The sequence below is a fragment of the Gymnogyps californianus genome, chromosome 1 (assembly GCF_018139145.2).
Source record: "Gymnogyps californianus isolate 813 chromosome 1, ASM1813914v2, whole genome shotgun sequence".
In the NCBI taxonomy this organism is placed as follows: Eukaryota; Metazoa; Chordata; class Aves; order Accipitriformes; family Cathartidae; genus Gymnogyps; species Gymnogyps californianus.
In genome coordinates, this window is record NC_059471.1 from 22,990,873 (window position 1) to 23,011,151 (window position 20,279).

At 44.1% G+C, this 20,279-nt stretch overlaps 1 protein-coding gene across 2 annotated transcripts in view; it reads right to left on the reverse strand.

The window, feature by feature from the left end:
• Nucleotides 1-20,279, reverse strand: part of FLT1 (fms related receptor tyrosine kinase 1) — a 114,691-nt gene that overhangs the window by 27,942 nt on the left and 66,470 nt on the right. Inside the window, exons 13-16 of one of the 2 annotated variants that reach the window (XM_050894744.1) lie at nt 15,815-16,105; nt 10,616-10,762; nt 8,555-8,686; nt 2,412-2,518 (exon numbers count right to left, since the gene is read on the reverse strand). In XM_050894744.1, the coding sequence (XP_050750701.1) occupies nt 2,412-2,518; nt 8,555-8,686; nt 10,616-10,762; nt 15,815-16,105 (677 nt within the window). Of the gene's footprint in view, nt 1-2,411; nt 2,519-8,554; nt 8,687-10,615; nt 10,763-14,912; nt 15,652-15,814; nt 16,106-20,279 lie in introns of those variants that run through there. The other variant, XM_050894752.1, reaches the window with a different exon arrangement.

Sequence of the window (20,279 nt, forward strand, 5' to 3'; positions counted from 1 at the left end):
AGAGCACCTAGATTGCCATTCTAATTCACTGGACTTTTCTTGACACAGGAGTACTTATATTTCTACAGAAAAGGTCTAGTGTTTGCTCTAATTTCCTGGCTATTAGTTGGAATTTATCGAAAATCTGTTGAACTAAGCCTCTTCATGTTGCTTTTCCTAAACTCATGGAAACAGACACAAACACACAGGTATATCTACATATTCTTTTTTTGTTGCTTTAATTGCCTCCTGTGACTTTCAACTTTCCTCCTCTACAGCTTGGAAATATGTCCCTAATACATGCGTTTCCAGGCATTTGTTTGAGAAGGATATTACTAGCTGGGTGTGCTTTGGTTACAAACATAACTAGACTAAAATGACAGTAGCTAATAGCTCCTGTTTTAGTTGCCTTTCACCATCCCAAATAACCAGAAAGTTAGTCCCAGGAAGGATTGCACTGATGGTTGGGAAAAAGTCAGGTGACATAAAGCCTGGCTCCCAACCATCCACTGACCCTGGACAGGACATGGATAAGTGGGATATGGATAGAAACAGAAGCATGTCTGGTGCTCCAAAAAGAGCATTTCTTGATAAAGACGTGTGTACCAGACTGCTCCTACCAGTCCCTTTAGAAGTGCTTTTAAGTGGACCCATCCCAGAAAAAGCAATAGGGGAGTGGGAAGGTGCAGAGAGCTTTCTGCAGTTCTTTATTCAGATGCACTGAATACCAAATCTTTGGCGCAATTAGAGATTTGAAACAACATTTTGAATGATGAAGAATTGTTAAGTATATCCTTTGTCCCTGTATGCGTAACAGACAGGCTTTAAGAAAATGCTTTCAGAGAGCATATTAGTATTTTTTTCTGTTGTGGTAACGTAATTTGTATATGAAATTTAATTTAGAGCTAATTCCGGACATAGATCCTTGAGAGTAAGGGTTTGTAATAGAAGCATAGAGAAGGCCATAAACACAGACCAACACTAGCTGGAAAGGCTCATCTGGAAAGGAGACTTCACATGTCATCTAGTTAAAGTCCCTTGTTCTACAGCAATGATGATTATTTTTATTATCTTTTAACAATCTAACAAGCAAATGTGAAGGTTTGGTATCAAAACAAATTAAAAAAAAATTGCAACCCTTTGCTACGTTTAAAACTTACATTTTTCCAAGGGTTTGCATTCATGTTATGAATTGCTTCATCATTACTGGTGAGCAGTCAGAACTGGTCCCACTTGCTTTGTAATTTCTCTTATAGCTACAAAGTTTCTCCACAGCTTCAGCTGACCTCTACTTTTCTTTCCCCCCAAACTCCCATGCATTTCTCCTTACAAAATTTTGTGGCAGTAGGAAGGCAGGCAGAGTGACTGCTGCCATACCACCCTGGTTTGGAGGTCTGGTCCTGCTTTCCCATCAGTTAGAACTTCCCAATAGAAGTTCTCAGTGTAAAACCTAGGACACAGGCAGGCCTTAATGCAGGTTGAGATAAAATGGTCTGGTGGGCTGCAGTCAACCTTTAGCAATCGTCACGGAGCTTGGCCAGCTGGCACATGTTCAGCTGTGGTGGCTGTGAGCTGATCCCCGTGGCACCGCGCCGTGGTACCTCTCGGGTCGGGCGAAGGAGGGCAGCCAGGGTTCAGCACCACTGTGGTGTGGGAGCGGGGGAGAGGGGGACATGCAGCCATTCCTCATCTCATGTCCTGCAGTGCACCCCATCGCCCCAATACCTCCTCTCCCTCAAATCCATCTGCTCCTGCAAATTGCTCTGAGATCTTTCTGCACTACTGAGGCATTGTATTTTATGCTTATGAGAGCTGCTGTGATTTAACCTGCACACACCACACAATGCAGACGTGGTGCTGTCAGCAAAAACGGGGCTTTAAACCATCACAGTCAGCCTTGGATAGGAAGGAGAGTCAGCTGCAGGGGCAGTTAACATTATCGTGCTGATACAGGATCATCTGCTGTAGAGGCTGCACCACCAAAACTACTTCAGTAAAATATCACTTTGGAAGTGACGTAATTATACCAGACACTGTGTGCAAACCAGACCTCAGCGCGCTCTGTGAAGATCTGTCATTCCCACTCACTCAGATCTTCAAAGACATTAAGATGCCAAACCCCCACAGCTTTTAAGGGAATGGGGATGCCTTTGGTGGGAGTCAGGCACCCAAATGCTTGTGAGTCTCAGACCCTTGCCCCCAGCCAGGCTTTGCTTCCTGCCTTACCCATACTCAGCCTTGCAAGTCATGGTTCCCGGGGCACCCATCAGCAGCCTGGTGATTGCACAGGGAACAAAGGCGAGCAGTAAGTGAATCAGACTTTTTTTTTGGTAGACTCAGGAATCCCAGTGGCCTGGGAAGGATTTTCTAACATGAGCAAAGGGCTGGTAAGGAGAGGCAGGTGACACTGGGAGCTCCCTGTCCATTCTTACCCTCTTCAGCTTGCGAATGAAGAGGGTCAACAGGAGCCAAAAGAGCGTCGCAGCCACGCAGGTACAGGTCAGGGTTATTAGCTCCAGGTTTGACCTCTCTGATGTGCCTGGGAAAATCAAGTGGCAAACATTTTAGAAAATGACCTGCAAAGCAAGGGCACTTTATGTTTCTTTGCTATTAAAATAAAATACCAGGAAGGACCAGCTTCTTTTCAATGGGGTATTAATCTCTGTTTGGACTGGCTTGCAGAGCCTGGAAAAAAAATGGTCTCCCAGGCAAAGCCGTTGTATTGAACACAGCAAAATTGCATTCGATCCACCCATAAGTTTTTCAGTAAAAAGTCAGTTCTTCTTTGTGGTGCAGGAGCTGAAGTAAACCAGGTTGAGGATCGCCAGTCAGATAATAATTTCCTTTTGAGGCGGAAATTCAGCTGAAGGGTATTTTTAGCCAAATTTTCTCTGCGTGAGAATGTGTGTGGGCTTGCGCATGCAGTTTCACACACACTGCCCCCCCCGCCCCCCAGCGAAACTCATCTGGCCAAGCCCACATCCGAGAAAGGAGCAGAGGTCTCAAAAACGCTCACTCCCCAGCAGCCTCGAGAGAGAGGACGGGGCTGTGCGGAGGGGACGGCTCTGCTGGCCCGTCCCCAGGGGCAATGCCGCGGTGCGAGAGCTGCTGCTAACGCGCAGGGAGGGCTTGTGCTGGTGTAGACACCGGTGAATCCAGGTGTGACTCGGGGCACGCTGCAGCGCTGCTGCTTGGGTTTTGCTGTCCAGGACATTTGATGCCTTTCCTCGGGCACTGCGCCTGCTCTGCCCCAGCTCAGTGAGCTCTTCTGTGCTGATGGCTGAGCCCTGCAGCCCGTGCCTCCGTCCCAGCCGTGTTGGAAAACCACCAGCCTTCACCAAAAACCTTGCTGGGGGAGAGCTGGGGGCTCCCTTGGAGGCTCGCGGTGCAGCCAGCAGGACTCCATGAGCTCTTCTTCCCATGGCCTGGATGGATCCGGTCTGGCACCTGTGAGCTCAGCTTATACAAAGCATGGCACGGGGTTCCTGACCCCCATCCCCACTGGGCAGAAACCTGGGGCGTAGGGCCTACCGCTCCCTCCAACCCGCTGGTCCCCCGGCAGGCTCTGTGCCCTCAGGTCTCCTGCCAGTCACACCAGCAGCATGGGGCCAGGGTCCCCGAGGGGACATGGGACCCTCTGCTTCCCCAGCAGCACCTCGCAGACCCCAGCTGTCAGGGAGCTGGGAGAATTCTCCAGACCAGGGAACAGATTAAGCACAGAAAGGGAAAAACAAAAACAACAACGACTGAAAACAGAGCAGCAAGAAAACATGAACATTAGAAATCTGGAGAGTATTAGAGCCCACTGACAGATCTTAAAAAAGAGCCAAAATAAAATTCACTTCAGACTGCTATTTAGGGACTCATAAAATGGTTTCAGAGCAGTCTGTTTTGCAAATCCTGTGATCGTGTCAAAATACCACACTTCCCACAATATGTTTTCCCTCTGATTGGTAGCAAATGCAAAAAAACCCCTCATGCTCTGCCTTTTATTCTGATACACCCTCCAGAGAGAGAAAATGAGAGGACAAGGAGGAGTAATTTTGAACATGATTTCACAGTAGTTTTGTCAACTGCACTTGCAGCAGTTTCAGACCCCAGGCAGCTCGGTGTTACTCCTGACACATGAAAAAGGGATGACTGATGCCTCACTGGTGGACTTAGTGGGTAATCCAGAGGGATGTGCTGCCTGGTTTTAGGCAAGGCTACAGAGCTTTGTTCAGAGGTTGAATTGCTTCCTGTAGCTGTAGCTTAACTAGCATAATATCTTCCCTCTCTAAAGGTGATAATCAGATTTGCATTCGTGCCCTATATCTAAGATTCCTCTGGCATGTCCATTCTGGAGCTTTGAGAATAAAGCTCATTGAAGAAAAATACGACTGCAACTACCAATGGAGATATAAAGTATCTATTTCTCCAAAATACTGGGAGTGTTAATTTTTCACAAGTTTTTTTTTAAAGGCTTGATTTAGATATGGGACATAGTGATGGCATAAACGATACAGCTTGTCTAATGCAGCTTGTCTATCCTCTGGCATCAGGCTTTCCTTTTACATATGGATACTCTCCTCTCGCTTCTGAGCAGCACCCCTGCAGATGGTGAGTAATAGTTTCTGACATTCTGACAGCAAAACCTGGAGGGGCTGAAGGTTCATTTGTTGGCGCTGCTCCATATGGCAGGACTCAAAAAACCCGTGAGGCATGGTATGGCCAGTCCTGGGGTGGAAGGCACCAACTCCCTAACCGCTACTGTATGCTGCCCAGGAGTTAGCAAAGAATCGTGAAGGTGCTGTCTGTGAAATGTCTGAACGAATTTAGGCAACCAGAAAGCATTTCTCCAGGCTGGGGTTGAGCTGGGTTATCAAATGCCAGATCCCTAGTCTTGCTAAAAGCCTTGCAGCCAGAGCTGGCTGAGTGCCTCTCAGCTGGGTAGGAAAAGGTTTGATTTGAAGCAGAACAGGCAGGAATACTCAGAAGAGGGCTTCAGATTAGCAGAGTTTGGAGAGGCTGTAAGCAGGACTAAATCCCTCTCTCTGCCCAGTAGCCCAAGATTTCTGGCTCCCCCTTACAGCCCTCCCAAACTTTTACCCACCAGCCACCTCATTAGACACAGACTTTCCCCTGTGTGTAGCCCTGCCCCATCTGCCTGACTCGCTGCGGCAAGCAGCAGCCCCCTTCCTGCCCCAGGGCCCCTCCAAAAGCCCTGCCGCACCGTCCCATGTCTCTGCAGCACTGCGGAGGGGCGAGGAGGGGGCGAGTGAAGAAATGCCACCGGCAGCTGCTTCTCTCTCTCAGCAGTGACAGGAGCCACCAAGACCATGCAGGCGTGAGGGGACAAGAGCCTAGACTAATGCACTGACCCCTCCAGGCACGAGCTCAAACCTTGGGCTGGCATGGGCTCTGTCATTAGGATTTCAGCTCTAAACGTCAAGGTGCTGCTCTGTGTCAGGTGTCAATCAGGGAAAAAGCAAAGCCTGGGGCACCAACACCGCTCTGCTGCACCCAAAGCATCCCTCACTCCTACACCAATGTGATCTACCCTGCTCAGTCCATGTGATCCCATGATCACAGCAGTGCAGCACTGGGATGGGTGCTCAGAGATGCTGAGGAATTTCCATCCTTGGAGGTTTTAGTGACCTGGCCAGACAAAGCCATCACTGACTGGATGTAGTGTTGGTGATGATCCTGGTTTGAGCTGAGGTTGAACTAGAGACCTCCAGGACTCCCTTCCAACCCCCTTTGGTGGTCCTCTGAGGTAACAGGAGTCTAAGTGTCCCCTGATGTTCACCTTTTCTCTTACAGTCACCCACATAACCAAGGCTGAACCTCATTCAGTGGCTAAGGGAATTCCAGTTAAACTTCACAGAAACATTCCTGTTGACTTCAGAGTCAGAGTGACCCAAAAGGCACAACAATTTTTTGAGATACAAAGTCAGAAAGGTAGCTAGATAGAAAACCAGACAGTTATTTAAAAAGCAAACACCATTTTCATAGTGTTGGAATAGTTCAGTGAATGCTTAATAAATGCGATGCTTTCCTTTTCATCAGCAGGGATCACATTAAGTTATCAAGAATCAGCTTTAAGACAGGGCATGTTGCTGCATTCCTTTGCTTGTTATATGTCCGGATTTCAGTGAGCATGAGCTGTAAAAGATGCTCCTTCCTTCATCAACACATCCGCTTCAAATGGTGCAGCACCTCTGCAACTAGCTGTATCGCTGGCTCCTGCTGAGAGGGGGTGCGAGGGCTCCCAGGAGGAGAAGCAGGGCAAGACTTTCGTGGGAAGTCATCCACTCTGTGAGCAGGGTGACCCCCCAAAGGAGAGCTGCCCAAGACAGCCTGTGTTCCCCTCGTGCCCAGCAGCTTGTGTCCCCAGGCTTTTAGGGACACACTCCCCTCTGCCTGCTGGGTGCTCTGGCAGCCATTTGCTGTTCCCATTCTGTCCTTGCAACTTCACTGCCTCTTCAGTTCCTCAGCCAAGAGCAAGCGGACAGGTTGCTCTGACATGTCCACAAATGTGGCCCCTCTCCTCCTCAAACAGCCCGGCAAGCACGGCTTCCAAACCAAACACGGGCTGCGATTATTTAAAGACGGCCCTTTGATTCCGCTAGCCATTCATCCATCTCGGATACAAAAATAACACATTGTTTTATCTGTGAGTATAGGAATGTTTTTTCAAAGGAAATAAAGAGAGCAGACAGTTTCCTTCCTGACTCATTCACAAACTACTCTTCCAATCTGCTAAACACGGCCATCGACACGAGGCATTGCTCCGCTCCCTTTGATCTGCAGCCCCGCGCTCCGAGAGCTGCTGGGATGGAGGGAAGGCTTTGGTGCTCACAGCAGCAGTCGCAGGGTCTGTATTTCTCATAAAGACAAGCAAGTGGCAAAGCCTAGAGAGAGCCCCACGTTTAAGCCCTGATCTCATCCCTTCAGGCTCAGGGATGGGGTGAGAGGCTGCTGTTCCCTGGGAGAGGGACGGACACTCCAGATCAGTGTAGGAATGAGTGAAAAAACCTCCAGTGATGTCCATTCATGTAGTAGGAAGAGAAAGGGTGGAAAGGCATTTTCCTTGATCATAGTAGATAAGACAAACTCTCTCTCTCTTTTTCTCATCCAGTTTCAAAGCTATAGATTTTAATATGGTAGTTTTCATCTCCTGCTTATTTAAGAGCTCCCATAGGAGTCATAAAAGAACATTGCCAGGGGTCCCTCAGGACATGTAACCAGACAAGAAGCCTTCCTGGCTGCTTTCTATTCTCTCCTCTGGATCACGGACTAGGAGATATGACTTCCTAGAAGCCATCTGACAGAATGCTTGTGGTTGCTAAAATGATGTTAAAAATCAATACAATAATGAATTACATTGTCCAGGACTATCAATTAGTAGGATGCATTGGACAGCAAGCACTTAGGCATAAGTTATTCTTTTAGCTATTATAGCAGCTGTAAAAACCTTAGCATTATTCATAAGGAGATAGGTGTTTTTAACTCCTTGATTACACCAGTTAGGCCAGCCCACATGTACATATACTTATCCCTGACCTTTTAAAGCAAAAACATCATTATATCATCAACGATCACCATTAACTGAGACTGCTAACACACTCATGGCAGAAAATCAATACTGATTTACTAGCTGTAATTGTCTTCTGCTGTAGGGTAGTATCCAAATACTCAGTAGTATTCAGATACGTTTAGCAATTGTATGAGAACATCCACAAAGACATAATCCCTGCCTAAGAGGCCTGGTGGTAGTCAAATTGTCTTCTATAAAGAGAAACTAAATGCATTTAGGACTATTTACTTAACACATGAGATCAATAAGATAGGTTATATCAAATTCAATCCATACATGGCACTGACTTATATGGAGAATGTCAACCTACTTCTCTTATCTCATAATATATGAACCAAAAGGGTATTCACTGAAACTGAAAAGTCACTGAATAAACTTTATTTTTATCCAATGTAAAATTGCTTGATAGAAGTCACTGCCACAGGCCTGAATCAAGCTTGACAGAAGGCAGAACAACGCTGGACATTTAAATGAATAGCAAAATAACTCAAGTAATGGTTACAGAAATAGCTAGATCATACCTACTTCTTACAACAAGTACCTTTGAAAAATGCATGTGTAGCTATCGCTATGCTAAAATCTTCTAGTCTGATTTGGCAGTTCACTTTACATTGAAAATAAACAAATGAAAATATCCCAGGCCTCTAATTTCTATGGAATTAACCTGAAATGGGAAAATGAGTGGGTAGGAGAGTGTTCCTTATTCTGGTTTTTGTTTGTTTTGGTGATACTAAATTTACGTCTGTCTTCTACCCTGACCTGATCTTTGTTGGGTTGAAGCAATTCTTCTTTTTAGGTCAGTGTAAACACGCTCTGAGTTAGCATTTCCTGCTAGGCTTCCTTTCCAACCTGGTACGCTTCCCTTGCTAGGACTTCCTTCAAATTGCTGCCTTCAGAGATCACCACATGAGCCCCAAGTCATACCCCGTCCCTTCCAGCCTGAGTAGGAACATCACCCTGGCAAGCTTGCTCTTCCCATTTAATGTCGTGCTTTACCTTGTACCGTGACATATGCCGCACTCTCCACGGACCCTTTCAAGTTGGTGGCTATACACTGGTAAAGTCCTTCATCCTCCTCTTTTACTCTTTCAATAAACAGCATTCGGCTTCCGGGCCCTAAAATTATTCCTGTGAAATGAAATATTTTGCAATTAGAGGGAGCCAGGATATAAACAAAAACAGGCCCTTGTGTAATAGTATCTGCTTCAAATTCTCCTCAGAAGAAATATGAGCCACAGACTGCACAGCACAATTTTATCTGCAGGAAAGCCAAATATACTTGGATGTTTTGGGAATCTTTTGCAAATCAGTGTTTACAAAGCACTTGTGTGAGTGAAAAAGCTCAGCCTAAGGGAATGATCTTGGGAGCACTCGGTACTGTGTGTATAGATTAGCACTGTGCCTAGACTTTCATCCAGGTGAGTTCTTCAGCATGTCTCCAGCTTTTGGAAAATGGCTGTTCTGATTACTGCACTTACAGGCGTAGGCCTGCCCCAGAAGTAGCTCAAGTTTAGAGCACTTCCAAGACCCAGCTCCATGCATCCACACTGGCCTTATTGGCAGCAGACTCACTCCAAATCTCACTTGCCCATGTGGCGTGGAACAACGGGCCCCTTCGCAGAAGGACCCCAGCTAGTGCAAAGAGAGGTCCCATGAGGTGTACCCTAAAACACAGGAGTTACCTGAAGTTTTCAACATCTTGTTTATTCCAGCTAGGTCAACCCAGAAGTCAGCCTAGGCAATACTCCAGCAAGCGAGGAAGAGGCAGAGAGCAGATTTGGCCTCAGGACTGCCTCTAACGTACCGTATAGCCAGGAAATGTGCAGTCAAGTACACACTTGTGTGTTTGGCTCCATCAGAACTACTGTCCCATCAAAATGTATTCCCACCATCTATTTCAGGCACCTAAATAAATTGCTCCGACCTACCCTCTAGAGACATCTTCCTGGCTCCTAACTTTATGTGTTGCATTACACCCAAGTTAGACATATAACATTCATTTTAGAAGATAGTGTTAATAATACACATTGCAATGATGCGCTCACTGTAAAGCTTCATAGAATGTGGCTCTAGATTAAGTTTAGTACCTGGATTGCAGGTCTGCATGGGCTTATAACTCACTTGGAGAAATCCTCAGAGTTCTTCCCAGGTGCCTTTATTCATGCTACAGTAATTTCCAATAACGCAGGACAGAACCATAAACACAAACTTTCTAAAACATTGTTATTGAAGACTATATTTAGGATTCAAGTTTCTACAGACCAAACCTCCTTGAACATTTTTGCTGAGCCTGTAATGCTAGCTCATTGTGTGCTTCTGGTCTGAATGTGGATGAATTCCCATGAGAAAGGTTTTGCCTTTTCCCCCATCATTCATCTCCACCTGAAATCTCCAAGGAACACTTCCGTGACTGTGATGGCAGCAGAGCTGGACATGTAGCCTTAGCTGATCTTTGAAGCCACATTCCAGACACAGCAGTAAACATCTCCCGAAGTTTTCCTGTAGCTGCAGCATGCCACCTGGTAAGCTGTTCCTTTCTGCTGCGAGACCTGGATTCCTCTGCTGCCAGCAGATGCATTTCAGTTTTGGACACCCCAGATATGGATGTAGTCTGGTGGCTAGGTTGTGAATCAAGAACAGACTTTGCATGCTTGACCACAGACTCCCCTGGTACTCCTACACACATCACGCAAGCTTGGTTTCCTTCTGCCTAGCTATACGCTGGCCAAGACACCTGATCCTTAGGCTCCCTCTATAGTAAATGGAGAGAAATATGTTTCTCTGGAGGTGACTCTTCTAAGATGCAAATTGAGAGCTATATTTTTTCCACTGACTCCATAGAGACCCGTTGTGTCTACACCTCCAGCCTGGCTGAGGTTTTGGAGTGAGACAGAATAACCTGGAGCACCCGTGCTGCTGCCTGCCTGCCTGTAATGCCCAGGCAATACTCCTTCCTTACGTCTGGGTAGCGATGCCAATGACTCTGCAAATGGCTACCTGAGGCAGATAGGTAAATCAAAAGGCTGTAAAAGGTAGGCGAGTACACAGAGCTCTCACCTGATTCTTGCTGTATTTCCTCATGGTTTTTAAACCAGGATATCTGGGGCTCAGGGATGCCACGAACCTGGCACTCCAACATGGCAGAGTTACTGGTGTTCACTGTCTGATCCATAAGGTGCCGCAGCAGGGCTGGTGCCTCTTGAGCTACAAGACAAAACAACACCTCCATTTTACATTCTTGTAACTGTGGGGGTTTAATTATCTTCCCTACGAGCATTTTACTGATGTTAGAGATTGCTATGGCTGTTCTACCAAGTTCATAGTTCACAGATTTTATTTACCGTTCCAGTTTGCTTCAGAGCGTTTGGTGTGTACAGAGTACTCCCATTACTCAGCGATAGCAGGTTATGATGACCAACGAAGACCCAATGATGACATTGTTTAAAAGATTTCCCCAGTTTCATTACCAACCACATTTGTTTATTGAAAGCAATGAGCTTCTATGAAAGTTCAGAGTTTTGCATCAAGAGAAATAAACCGCAACACCAAAGTTTTTAACAATTAGCAGGACACCCTTGTAGCAGAGTATCTCTGCGTCACTGATAGCACCATGTGGCTCTGTACACCATGATACCCTTGAATGTGACTTTTATAATTTACTTACTTTAAAGAGTACAGTTACAAATCATATTCAGTAAACTCACATAATCTAAAACCAGAAACCGTAAGCACAAAAGCATTGTGTTACATGTCCCAGAGTCTTCATAAATTCTTCCACTTTTGTGTTTCACATATTTGGCTGAACGCAACAAGGCTTGGCCAAACCATACCACAGCCTGCCTGCCAAAACTGTGTTGGTGAGAAATGTGCCCGTGTCCTCCGGCAGCCCACAGATGCTGGAAACCCTGACAGCAGGGGCCGAAGTTGAGTGCTAGCAGGCCACCCAGCATAGCAACACCATTCCTGTTCTACTTTTATCTACTGACATTCATACAAATGCAATGTAATAAAACACATTTCCATGACAGTGACAATGAGTATTGGAAGCGCATCTCATCTGTTCTGCTTCTGCTAAAAGGCCTCCCAGAAGGGCATTTCAAAAACACTCTATAAACATCATGTTAAAGTCATCCCTGAAAGAAGCAAAACAACGAATCTTTCTCAGCCTTATTTCAACCCTCTGCCACTCCTTCCCCCATTTCGTACAGAGCCAAAGGCTCTTCTGACAAAGATCAAGATATTTGCAACGTTTATGCATATTATATGGCAACATCTTTCCGTCACATTTGCAACTCTCACATCATCCTTTCTGCTATTTTGGTCCCTTTAAAGCAGTGATGAAGAATCCAGGGAGCTCCTGAGCAATCTCACAGATGCAGATGCTCTGCAGATTCCCTCAAATTCCCCCGTCTTGCAAGAACCAATTATTTGCAGTCTTCCCCATCAAGGACACTGCCAGGATCAGTAGTTGCTGACATGGTAAGACACACATTACAAAATATGAAACAAAACAAAACAAAACAAAGCAGAAACCAGCTCTTTGCAAATATTTTCTTTTAGACTGCAATAGATACTGATACACCAAGTTCAAGTATAGTATCAGCTGAATTTCTGACATTCTGTGTTTGGAAGATTATTCTCTGTCCTTTCAGAAAAACTGACTATCAGACATTTCCATCTTCACAATCATTCTGTTACCAGCTGTAAATAAAAAGTCTCCAGAAAAATTAAGCACCTATGTACCACCAGTTTATGCAGTGTGCATGAACCCTGTAGTACTAAAAACACTTTTAGAGTAGGCTATCTTTGCTATGCTCTTACCCCTTGAAATTAGTTCCAGCATAGTCATGACCCTGCAATGACTAGTTTGGGCTTTTCTGAGCTGGAAGTTTGTAATTTCCACAGGCAATGCTATTTTTTGTTTACAGTGTAGTAGACAATTTGTTCTCTCTTCCCAGACAGTAATGCTCATGAGAGAGGCTGTAAAGTAAATTCTTCATCACATACCTACACAACGACATGGTCAACAATATCTGCCTTGCAGCCAAGAAGGCTGCCCTCTTCTCATTGATACCTTGCCTCGATTTTTGCACAGTTCTCATTTTCACAACACTGTCTATGAACAGGCACCGTCTGATGCATGTCCACACACGCACGCTGTGAAGAGCTCCACAGTTCACATTTATCAGCAGTCCCTGATGGACACCCCAGCCCAGACATCCAAAATGAAGGCGGACAAGATGACACAAGAAAGGCAAATCACACGTTCTGTGAGTTATTTCTGATTAATTTTAATTTGTTTATAGCCATACACTAAAGATGGGTTTTCATATTAAGAAAAACTTTTTTGCTTAAAACTTAAAGTCACCATTCACATACTTTCAATAATTTCTCTGCTGCAATCAGCTGAGTTTTTAAGGACTTGGTCAACCTGAGGATTATTCTCTTTTGCAAACCACCCGTTTTCTCCCGTTCATTTTTGCAGTGAAGCTAAGGGAGGCAGTTTCCAACACCCCGCTCCACTCACCCCAAAGCTGAGGGGCTGCCGTGGCCGCCAGCATGCACAGTGCAGGGCTCAGCGCCCAGGGCAGTCCCCTGGACTTGTCCCCAGCCCTTGTGCCTGCCCGCAAACGCTGTCTTGCCGGGCCAAACTCTGCTCTCAGTTACCCCGAGGAACTTCATTGTAGGCAGAGTTTGGCCCAGGGGAGCAACAGGGGGGTGACAGAGGGAAGAAGGGGATGCTGGTGTCAGAGCACTCAACTGACCCGGGGCAGTAAGGAGGGAAAATTTGCATTTCCAAAAGCAAACAATGGCAAACAAGGGGAAAACAGTACAATTTGTTCATTTGGGGGTTTACTTTTGCATTCCGTCCATTTTTGCCCTCTGTTACGATTATGTTGTCTGTTCACTTATTTTTATTAATCAGTACAAAAATATAAATACAAGCTTTAATTTTATAATTCACACCTTTCTCCCTAAATAATATATAACACAATAGAAGGCAGAGAAACTCCCCAAACTGATGAGATTCTCCAGTCATCTGAGGACATCAAAAGTGACATCAGTAGTTTTTGTCTGGCCACCAAGAACTGCTTTCCTCAAATGTTTCCAGTGAAGTTTCTCTGTGCCTCCCAATACGGGCAGCCACATCGGGATGTTATGACATCCTTGCACAGTGTAGCCCTCCAAGGGCTGGTCGAGACCAGGCTGGTAGGATGTCCACCCAGCAGTGATACACATCATCACAATTCACAGTTTCACAGAGAAACAGTCTAATTGCCACATCTCTTTTTTTTGACTCAAACTCATATTGCCTGGCAACTGGCTGCTACAAGTCATCATGCTCCGCTCCCAAGGCCATGGAAAATTCATAACGTCCTGTCATCACCACCCACCTTGCCATCAAATGTCTTCTTACAAAATAGCCTCATAAAAAAGGGGATTCTGTATTGTAATTCTTCTGAAGACTTGCAAATGCTAAAGAGCGCACTTGCCCCGTTTTTAAGCGGTCACCAATGATTTCGTTTGCTTTTTAGGCACGGTTTAGAAAAAAAGAGTGCCAGATCCCTTTGCAAGAACACATTGTTTCTGGAAGCCATCACACTAATAATGAACAAAAGAGCTACTGTATACAAGCAGGCTATAGGTGACATTTCAAGATATAAATGATTATTCTTTTCTTTACTCTGACAACTTCCAGGTTATCAATTGTTTTCTAAGCATTTTAGGCTCCATGAAACCGGCATTATGGGGAAATGCTATTGTTTACCCTTTCACACTTGACAAAAGCAATTCCCACGTGAAAGACAAGTTTAGCCGTGGGACACAGTCTCGATACCTAAAGGAGGAAATAGTCTGGTGAGTTCCCAAGTGCAAGAAACTGTCATGTTGTCACCCTCTATTTTAAAAGCACAGCCACTTTGTTCCTTTGCTGTAGCTATTTTGGTCACTATGGTCTCGTTTTTTATGGCTTATGTAAATGCTATATAAATGATCAATCATAAATGTAACCAAAAATAATAAAAGCTATGTATTGTAAAAAAATAAAGTTATCAGATCTATTAAAAATAGTAACTTCTTCCTTATACAGAATTTATAATACACAGAAACATCTCATAGCAAAATCATGGCGAAGGAAAAAAAAGGGGAAACGCTCACAAGGAAGTCTTAGGTTGCCCTTAATTCTCCTTCAGCAGTTTGGCTGGTTCTTAATCCCCATAATAAATCCAATTGTCATTTGCATACCAAAAGCAATGAATATTTTTAATGGCTTCAATTTTGAATTTGTATTTTAAAAACATATTAAACAACTCACTGTGCTGGCTGCAACCTTGTCAGTCATGTTAGTGTAATATTTCTCATTTAATAAAATAATTACAACATTACAAATTCCTGAATCTTCAAGCCAGGAGCAATACATTAGTGCAGAACTGACTTTAAAAATTGACCAACACAGCAACTGGAAGTCTACCTGGATTTATTTGGAGAAACATGGTTCACGTCTGTCAGTTTTAAAATCATCATTATTATAAATGATATGATAGGTCTGTGCATTATATCAACATTTTTATTTCTTCCCTGCATACTTCTTTTAGAAGATACTTTTTAAGATTAATGTACTTTAGTGTAGAAAATAATTTCAAATAAATAAGCATTAGAACTTGCTCAGCAGGTAATATTTATAAGTCCATCAAGATCAGATTAAAATAAAAAATATATAGTCCAGTCAATCTCAAACTGAATTGTGCTCGTTCTGCACATTCAAGTTAACTTATTAAATGTCCATTGTTGACTGAAAACAGCAGTTTTTAAAGTTAATCAGTTTATTCAGCTTTGACACTTTTGATGAGGCCGATATCAAAGTGGAAGAAAAGATTGATCCAAAGTTTTCCTTATCGCTCAGTAGGAGACAGCAAGAGAAAAAATAACAACATGCAAAATGTAGCACAGGGGATCTTCCAAACCCCAGCTTCCACGTGCCTTGTCAAAGCAGAAAACACCCGTCTGAACTCAACTGGAAGCTCACGTGTTACGATTTTGTTTGCTATTCCTCCTACGTCCAACCCATGGAGGAATGTGCACCACCTCAGGGCCTGAAAGGTAGCAACAGTAATAAAAAATCAAGATGATATGAGACACCTGTTACTGTTTAATGAGTCCTTTAATGTTTTACATTGCTTTGTGTTGTACAATCATTCCTTGTGCTTTTATATTTGAGGATCCGAGAGTAAACAGCCTTTTTGTTGCAGTGCTCACCTCTGATTGTAACGTCTTTCTTTTGAAGCACTTCTTTCCCCGTGTATATGTTCCTTGCTCGGCAGGCATAGGTGCCCGAGTGTGCCAGGGAAACGTTCTTGATGGTCAGAGTGAGGGTGATGGAGTACTCCTTGTTGAGAGACCTTTTTGCTTTCGTTTGATTGTTGACCGTCCTCGGTAAAATCCAAGCAATGTCTTTATACAGGAATTTGTTGGCCGAACAGGACAATATCAAATTCTCTCCTTCAATGGGCATTTTTTCCAAACTAATATGGAATCCACTCGGTACATCTGTCAAAAATCAAGAACACTTTTTATTTTATATGAAATGAATGAGCCAAAATTAACACGGTGTATATTTTCCCCTTTATCAGGAAGCCTTTGAACTAATCAATGTCGTTGTCTTCCTGCTGAAGTCTCTAATCTTTCCCTTCATATGCTAGGCTCCAGCTAGTCTTATAATTTGTCTTGGAGTTACGAGGCACTTGGGCTCAGACATCAGTTGGTGTAAACTGAAGTCGCTCTTGGAAGTAATGAGTTTGTATAAATGTTATGCCAAGTTAAGACAGACTAGGGCAAGGTACCAAAAGCAGAATTATTTAAAGACACCATAGTGGGACTATGAAAAAGGAGGAAAATTCTGATCTCAGCTCCAGCTTGTGAACTGCATGAGAGAAAATTAATCTCAAGAGGATGGTAGAAAAATACTGCAGCTCATCATGCTTGGTTATATCGTTTTCTTGTTATTCATAAGTATTCAGACAATTTATGTCTATTTCTTAAAAATGCTTCAACTCCTGAGAAATGACTGAATCTGTGATTACATGCCTGAGATTTCCCTTGGAACAGAGGTATTTACCCTCCATGCATTTAAAGCGTGTCAGCCACCCAAGAGGAAAGCAGAAATAGTACCCTCTGGCCTGGGTGGCCGGCTATGTGTGGGCAGCACTAGGATGAAGATCACTCTATTCAGGCTGCTTGGCATTAAACATAGGTGAACAATATTTCCGCCTGAGAGAAATCAAGGATCATTTACTAAGCATAAATATGACTTAAGTTTCCAGGATGATTTTTCATAGCAGATAGTTCAGGCAGGAATAATTTAGCCAACAATGTAAAAAGTCTTGCTTGAAAAAGTCATGTTTGCAGTTCATTGTAACGTTACTGCAGCTTCCTCCACCTGGGGAGCGGCGCAGACCCACGGTGGTGCCGACTGCCTCCCGGCTGCCTCCCGGCTACCTCCACCTGGGGCTTATCCCTCCAGTGAGGGAGAGTTACGCCACTGACCTCAGTGAAAGTAGCAGCAAGTTCCTGAGAGAAAGCACTTCCAAGTTTTACTCCTAGAGTGCAACCTCTCTTGGTTTATTTGTGGCCAATATTCTGATAAAGTCATTTCCTTCTTCTCGGTCAAGTGACATCGACTTTGGCCATTTTCAATTGTTCTTTCACTGCTAATTGCTACGGCACTTGGCTGTGAACTTGACTCAAAATCATAAGAATGGTTTCGTCTTTCCTAAGGGAGAATTATGCCTTCTTTTCTTGTCTCTTAGAGCATGAACAGCTCAATGCCGACTTTTATTCAGTTCCATGCTTACCAATGTCGCTTCGGGTTTAATGTCACATCAGCAGGGACACATAAAGAGTAGATCTCCAGTGAATAATATCCCACATCTTCTTTCAGTAACCTCTTTCACTGATTGACCAATCCATCAGAAAGCTTCTCCCTAAATCCCCACAGTGCAACCTGAGCTGCCTTGCCTCCCCAGGCAGACCATGAACTTGACCTGCTCATTGCTGCCTTTCAAACAAAGTTCTGCCTGTTGAAAGTCTGGCATCAGTTGCTCCCCTTAATATCCTCTTTTCCACACTTAGCCCTGAGTGTTAAACACAGGGTAAATGAGCTCCTGCAAGGCTTGGATTGAAATTTTCTCTGCTGTAGATGCCTTCCAGGGAGACGCCTGATTTCTGTTGGTTGAACTCATCGTGCCCTTGCAGTGGAAGCAATATGTGTGCCTGTCATCAGCTGTAGTTCAGGTGGGTAGTCCAAAGATCAGCCTAATGGAGGCAGTGACACTAACGTATTAGATCGGATATTAAAGCCTGTATGTTGACTTGTTCCTCTTACATTTCATTGGAATCCCCTTTTTTCCTCTCTCCAGCAAACAAAACTATGAGAAAAACTTTAAATTTAGTGAACTCATCTATGAATGACTATCATCAGCATCCTTTTTGATATGTAAGAGTGCATAGTGCCAGATTTTGACCTCAGTTAAGAACATGGTGACTGGAAGTGCTACTAAGATGAAACCTTTCCTTACATAGGGTACAGCATATTTAGCTTAAGCCATCAAAATGTAGACATCTACTTGAATATAGCTGTTTTATGTATGGGCAAAAGTTTACAGCCCATGGAGTGATATAGGCACTGCCAGAGGGCAATGCAACCCATCGCCTTAAGTTAAGTCAAATTCCAGAGATCCTGATCCCTCACGCTTAATTATGAAGAGATCCTACATGACCAGCTTAGGCTTAGATACCTAACTTTAAGGCTTAAGTCAGGTGAAATGAATCCTATGCTTGATTTTGTTAAAAGGTATTGAATTCAGACACACTTAAAACCAATCAAGGGTCCCAAGTTTTGATCATGGATAAGTATTTGGATGAAAGAAATTGCCGCATCTTACTCACAGTACATCTCAAATGGTTCTGATATGTGTTGGGAAAGCCAGGGTATGGGTCTGAAATACTGCTAATTTTTGGCTTTTGCAGATGCCAGTACTCAGTAAAAGCTAGGAAGAGCCAAGCAAAACTCTTAAGATGAAACTAAAGATCCCCTGAGACTGAGGCAAATGAACTATTTTTAACGTAAAAGGATAGTGTGCCAACAGAATAATATAGTTGCAACTACTTCCATGTTGTCAGGTCTGCAGCTCTTCCTAGATGTATCTCCTGTGAATAAAGACTATTTTCTGAATAAATCCAGGGACAAAAGCAAAATGCACAGGATTCCAAGAGAATAATTTGTTTAAAGGCTATGAGCCTCCTAATATATGACACCTCTCACCAATTGTTACAGGCTCAGGCTAGCTAAATAACGTGGCTGGGAATAATGTAAAAGGGTTTTATTTACTTTAGTGACTTGAAGCTTCCTGTGGAAATAGCTCCCAGGTTTCCTGATGGAAGATTTTGTTTATCTTTGCCAAGCACCATCAGGAATCTCAAAATAAAATGCGCTTAGTGACATTGGGAAACCAGGGAGATAAGGCAGAGCTGTTCCTGTTTCACCCTCTGTAATTGCAAACACACCCATGGGCCTGCTGTGTGCCAGCAAAACAGCCCAAAATGTAGGGAAAGGGGCAGGCAGGAGGGAAGGGGGCTACCACAGTTAAATTTGGCATAAAGGTGTTGTTACAGAGACTGTTTCTGTATCAGCGAGCAGGAGAGCTTTCAGAAACCACCTTTCTACATTGCTTTTTTATAAGGCTCACAGCTACTTTTGTGCCCTGAACAAAGATTTGCTTTTAGAAATAAGTCAGCGTGACAATACCCCAAAAATGCACTTCATCTGACAGAGGCCATAGGAAAGGAAAGCTACTCCAGAGCCCACGGACTTCATGTCCTACACCCTCAGGCACAGTGTATAAAATTATACCACTCTCAAACGTCCCAGAAACACATACACAAGTTGTACTTCAAGCTCAGAAATAATGAGATTTACAATAACTTAAGAAAGGGCTTGTTCTTACTGGGTCCTCTCTGCTATACCTTCTTGCACTTACTTCCTCACATCTAGCTTTCCCTGAAGGGGTGGAACATGCCACTGCCAAACTAGGGTTGCTGGGACAAGCTCTGCCTTCCCACCACCTTCCTGACGGTTTCTGCCTATAGAAAAGAGACTCCTCATACCACCACAGCCGCTTCACTGGAGCATGTGCATTTTCTCATCCCCAGGACAAGGCTTGAAGGAGATTGCCTCCAAGGAAAGGGATTCCTCCTGTTCAGGACAGGCTTTTTCTCCATCTGCTCTTTGGAGTCCTTTCTGGTTTGTCCCTTTTACAGAGGGCAGGAGCTCCTCTTCCTACAATGAATCACCTTCTCCTGCTTAGACACTTCTCTTACTTTTAGACACTTACTTCTGTGTGGTTCAGGCTGGCTTCATATGGTGCCAGCAGACCCAACAACATAAGATAAACTAGCCCCAAGCTGTCATGCAAGACCTGAAGTATTGGGTTTGGACTCATCAGAAGGAAATACTTTGCAGTGTCCTGTTCACATCCATCAGCATTTAGGGCTCTCATTTTTTTATTCCCTCAGTGTGTTTTTCAGCAAATGCTGGACGCGTTTGTTTCATTGACGTGAAACACAGGCTGGTACCCAGCCACAGCAGTTTGGTCTCAGCCTGATGGAGGAGAATTATGATTACACCATGCGAGTCCAACTGATGCACTATGTGTGCAAAACAGAA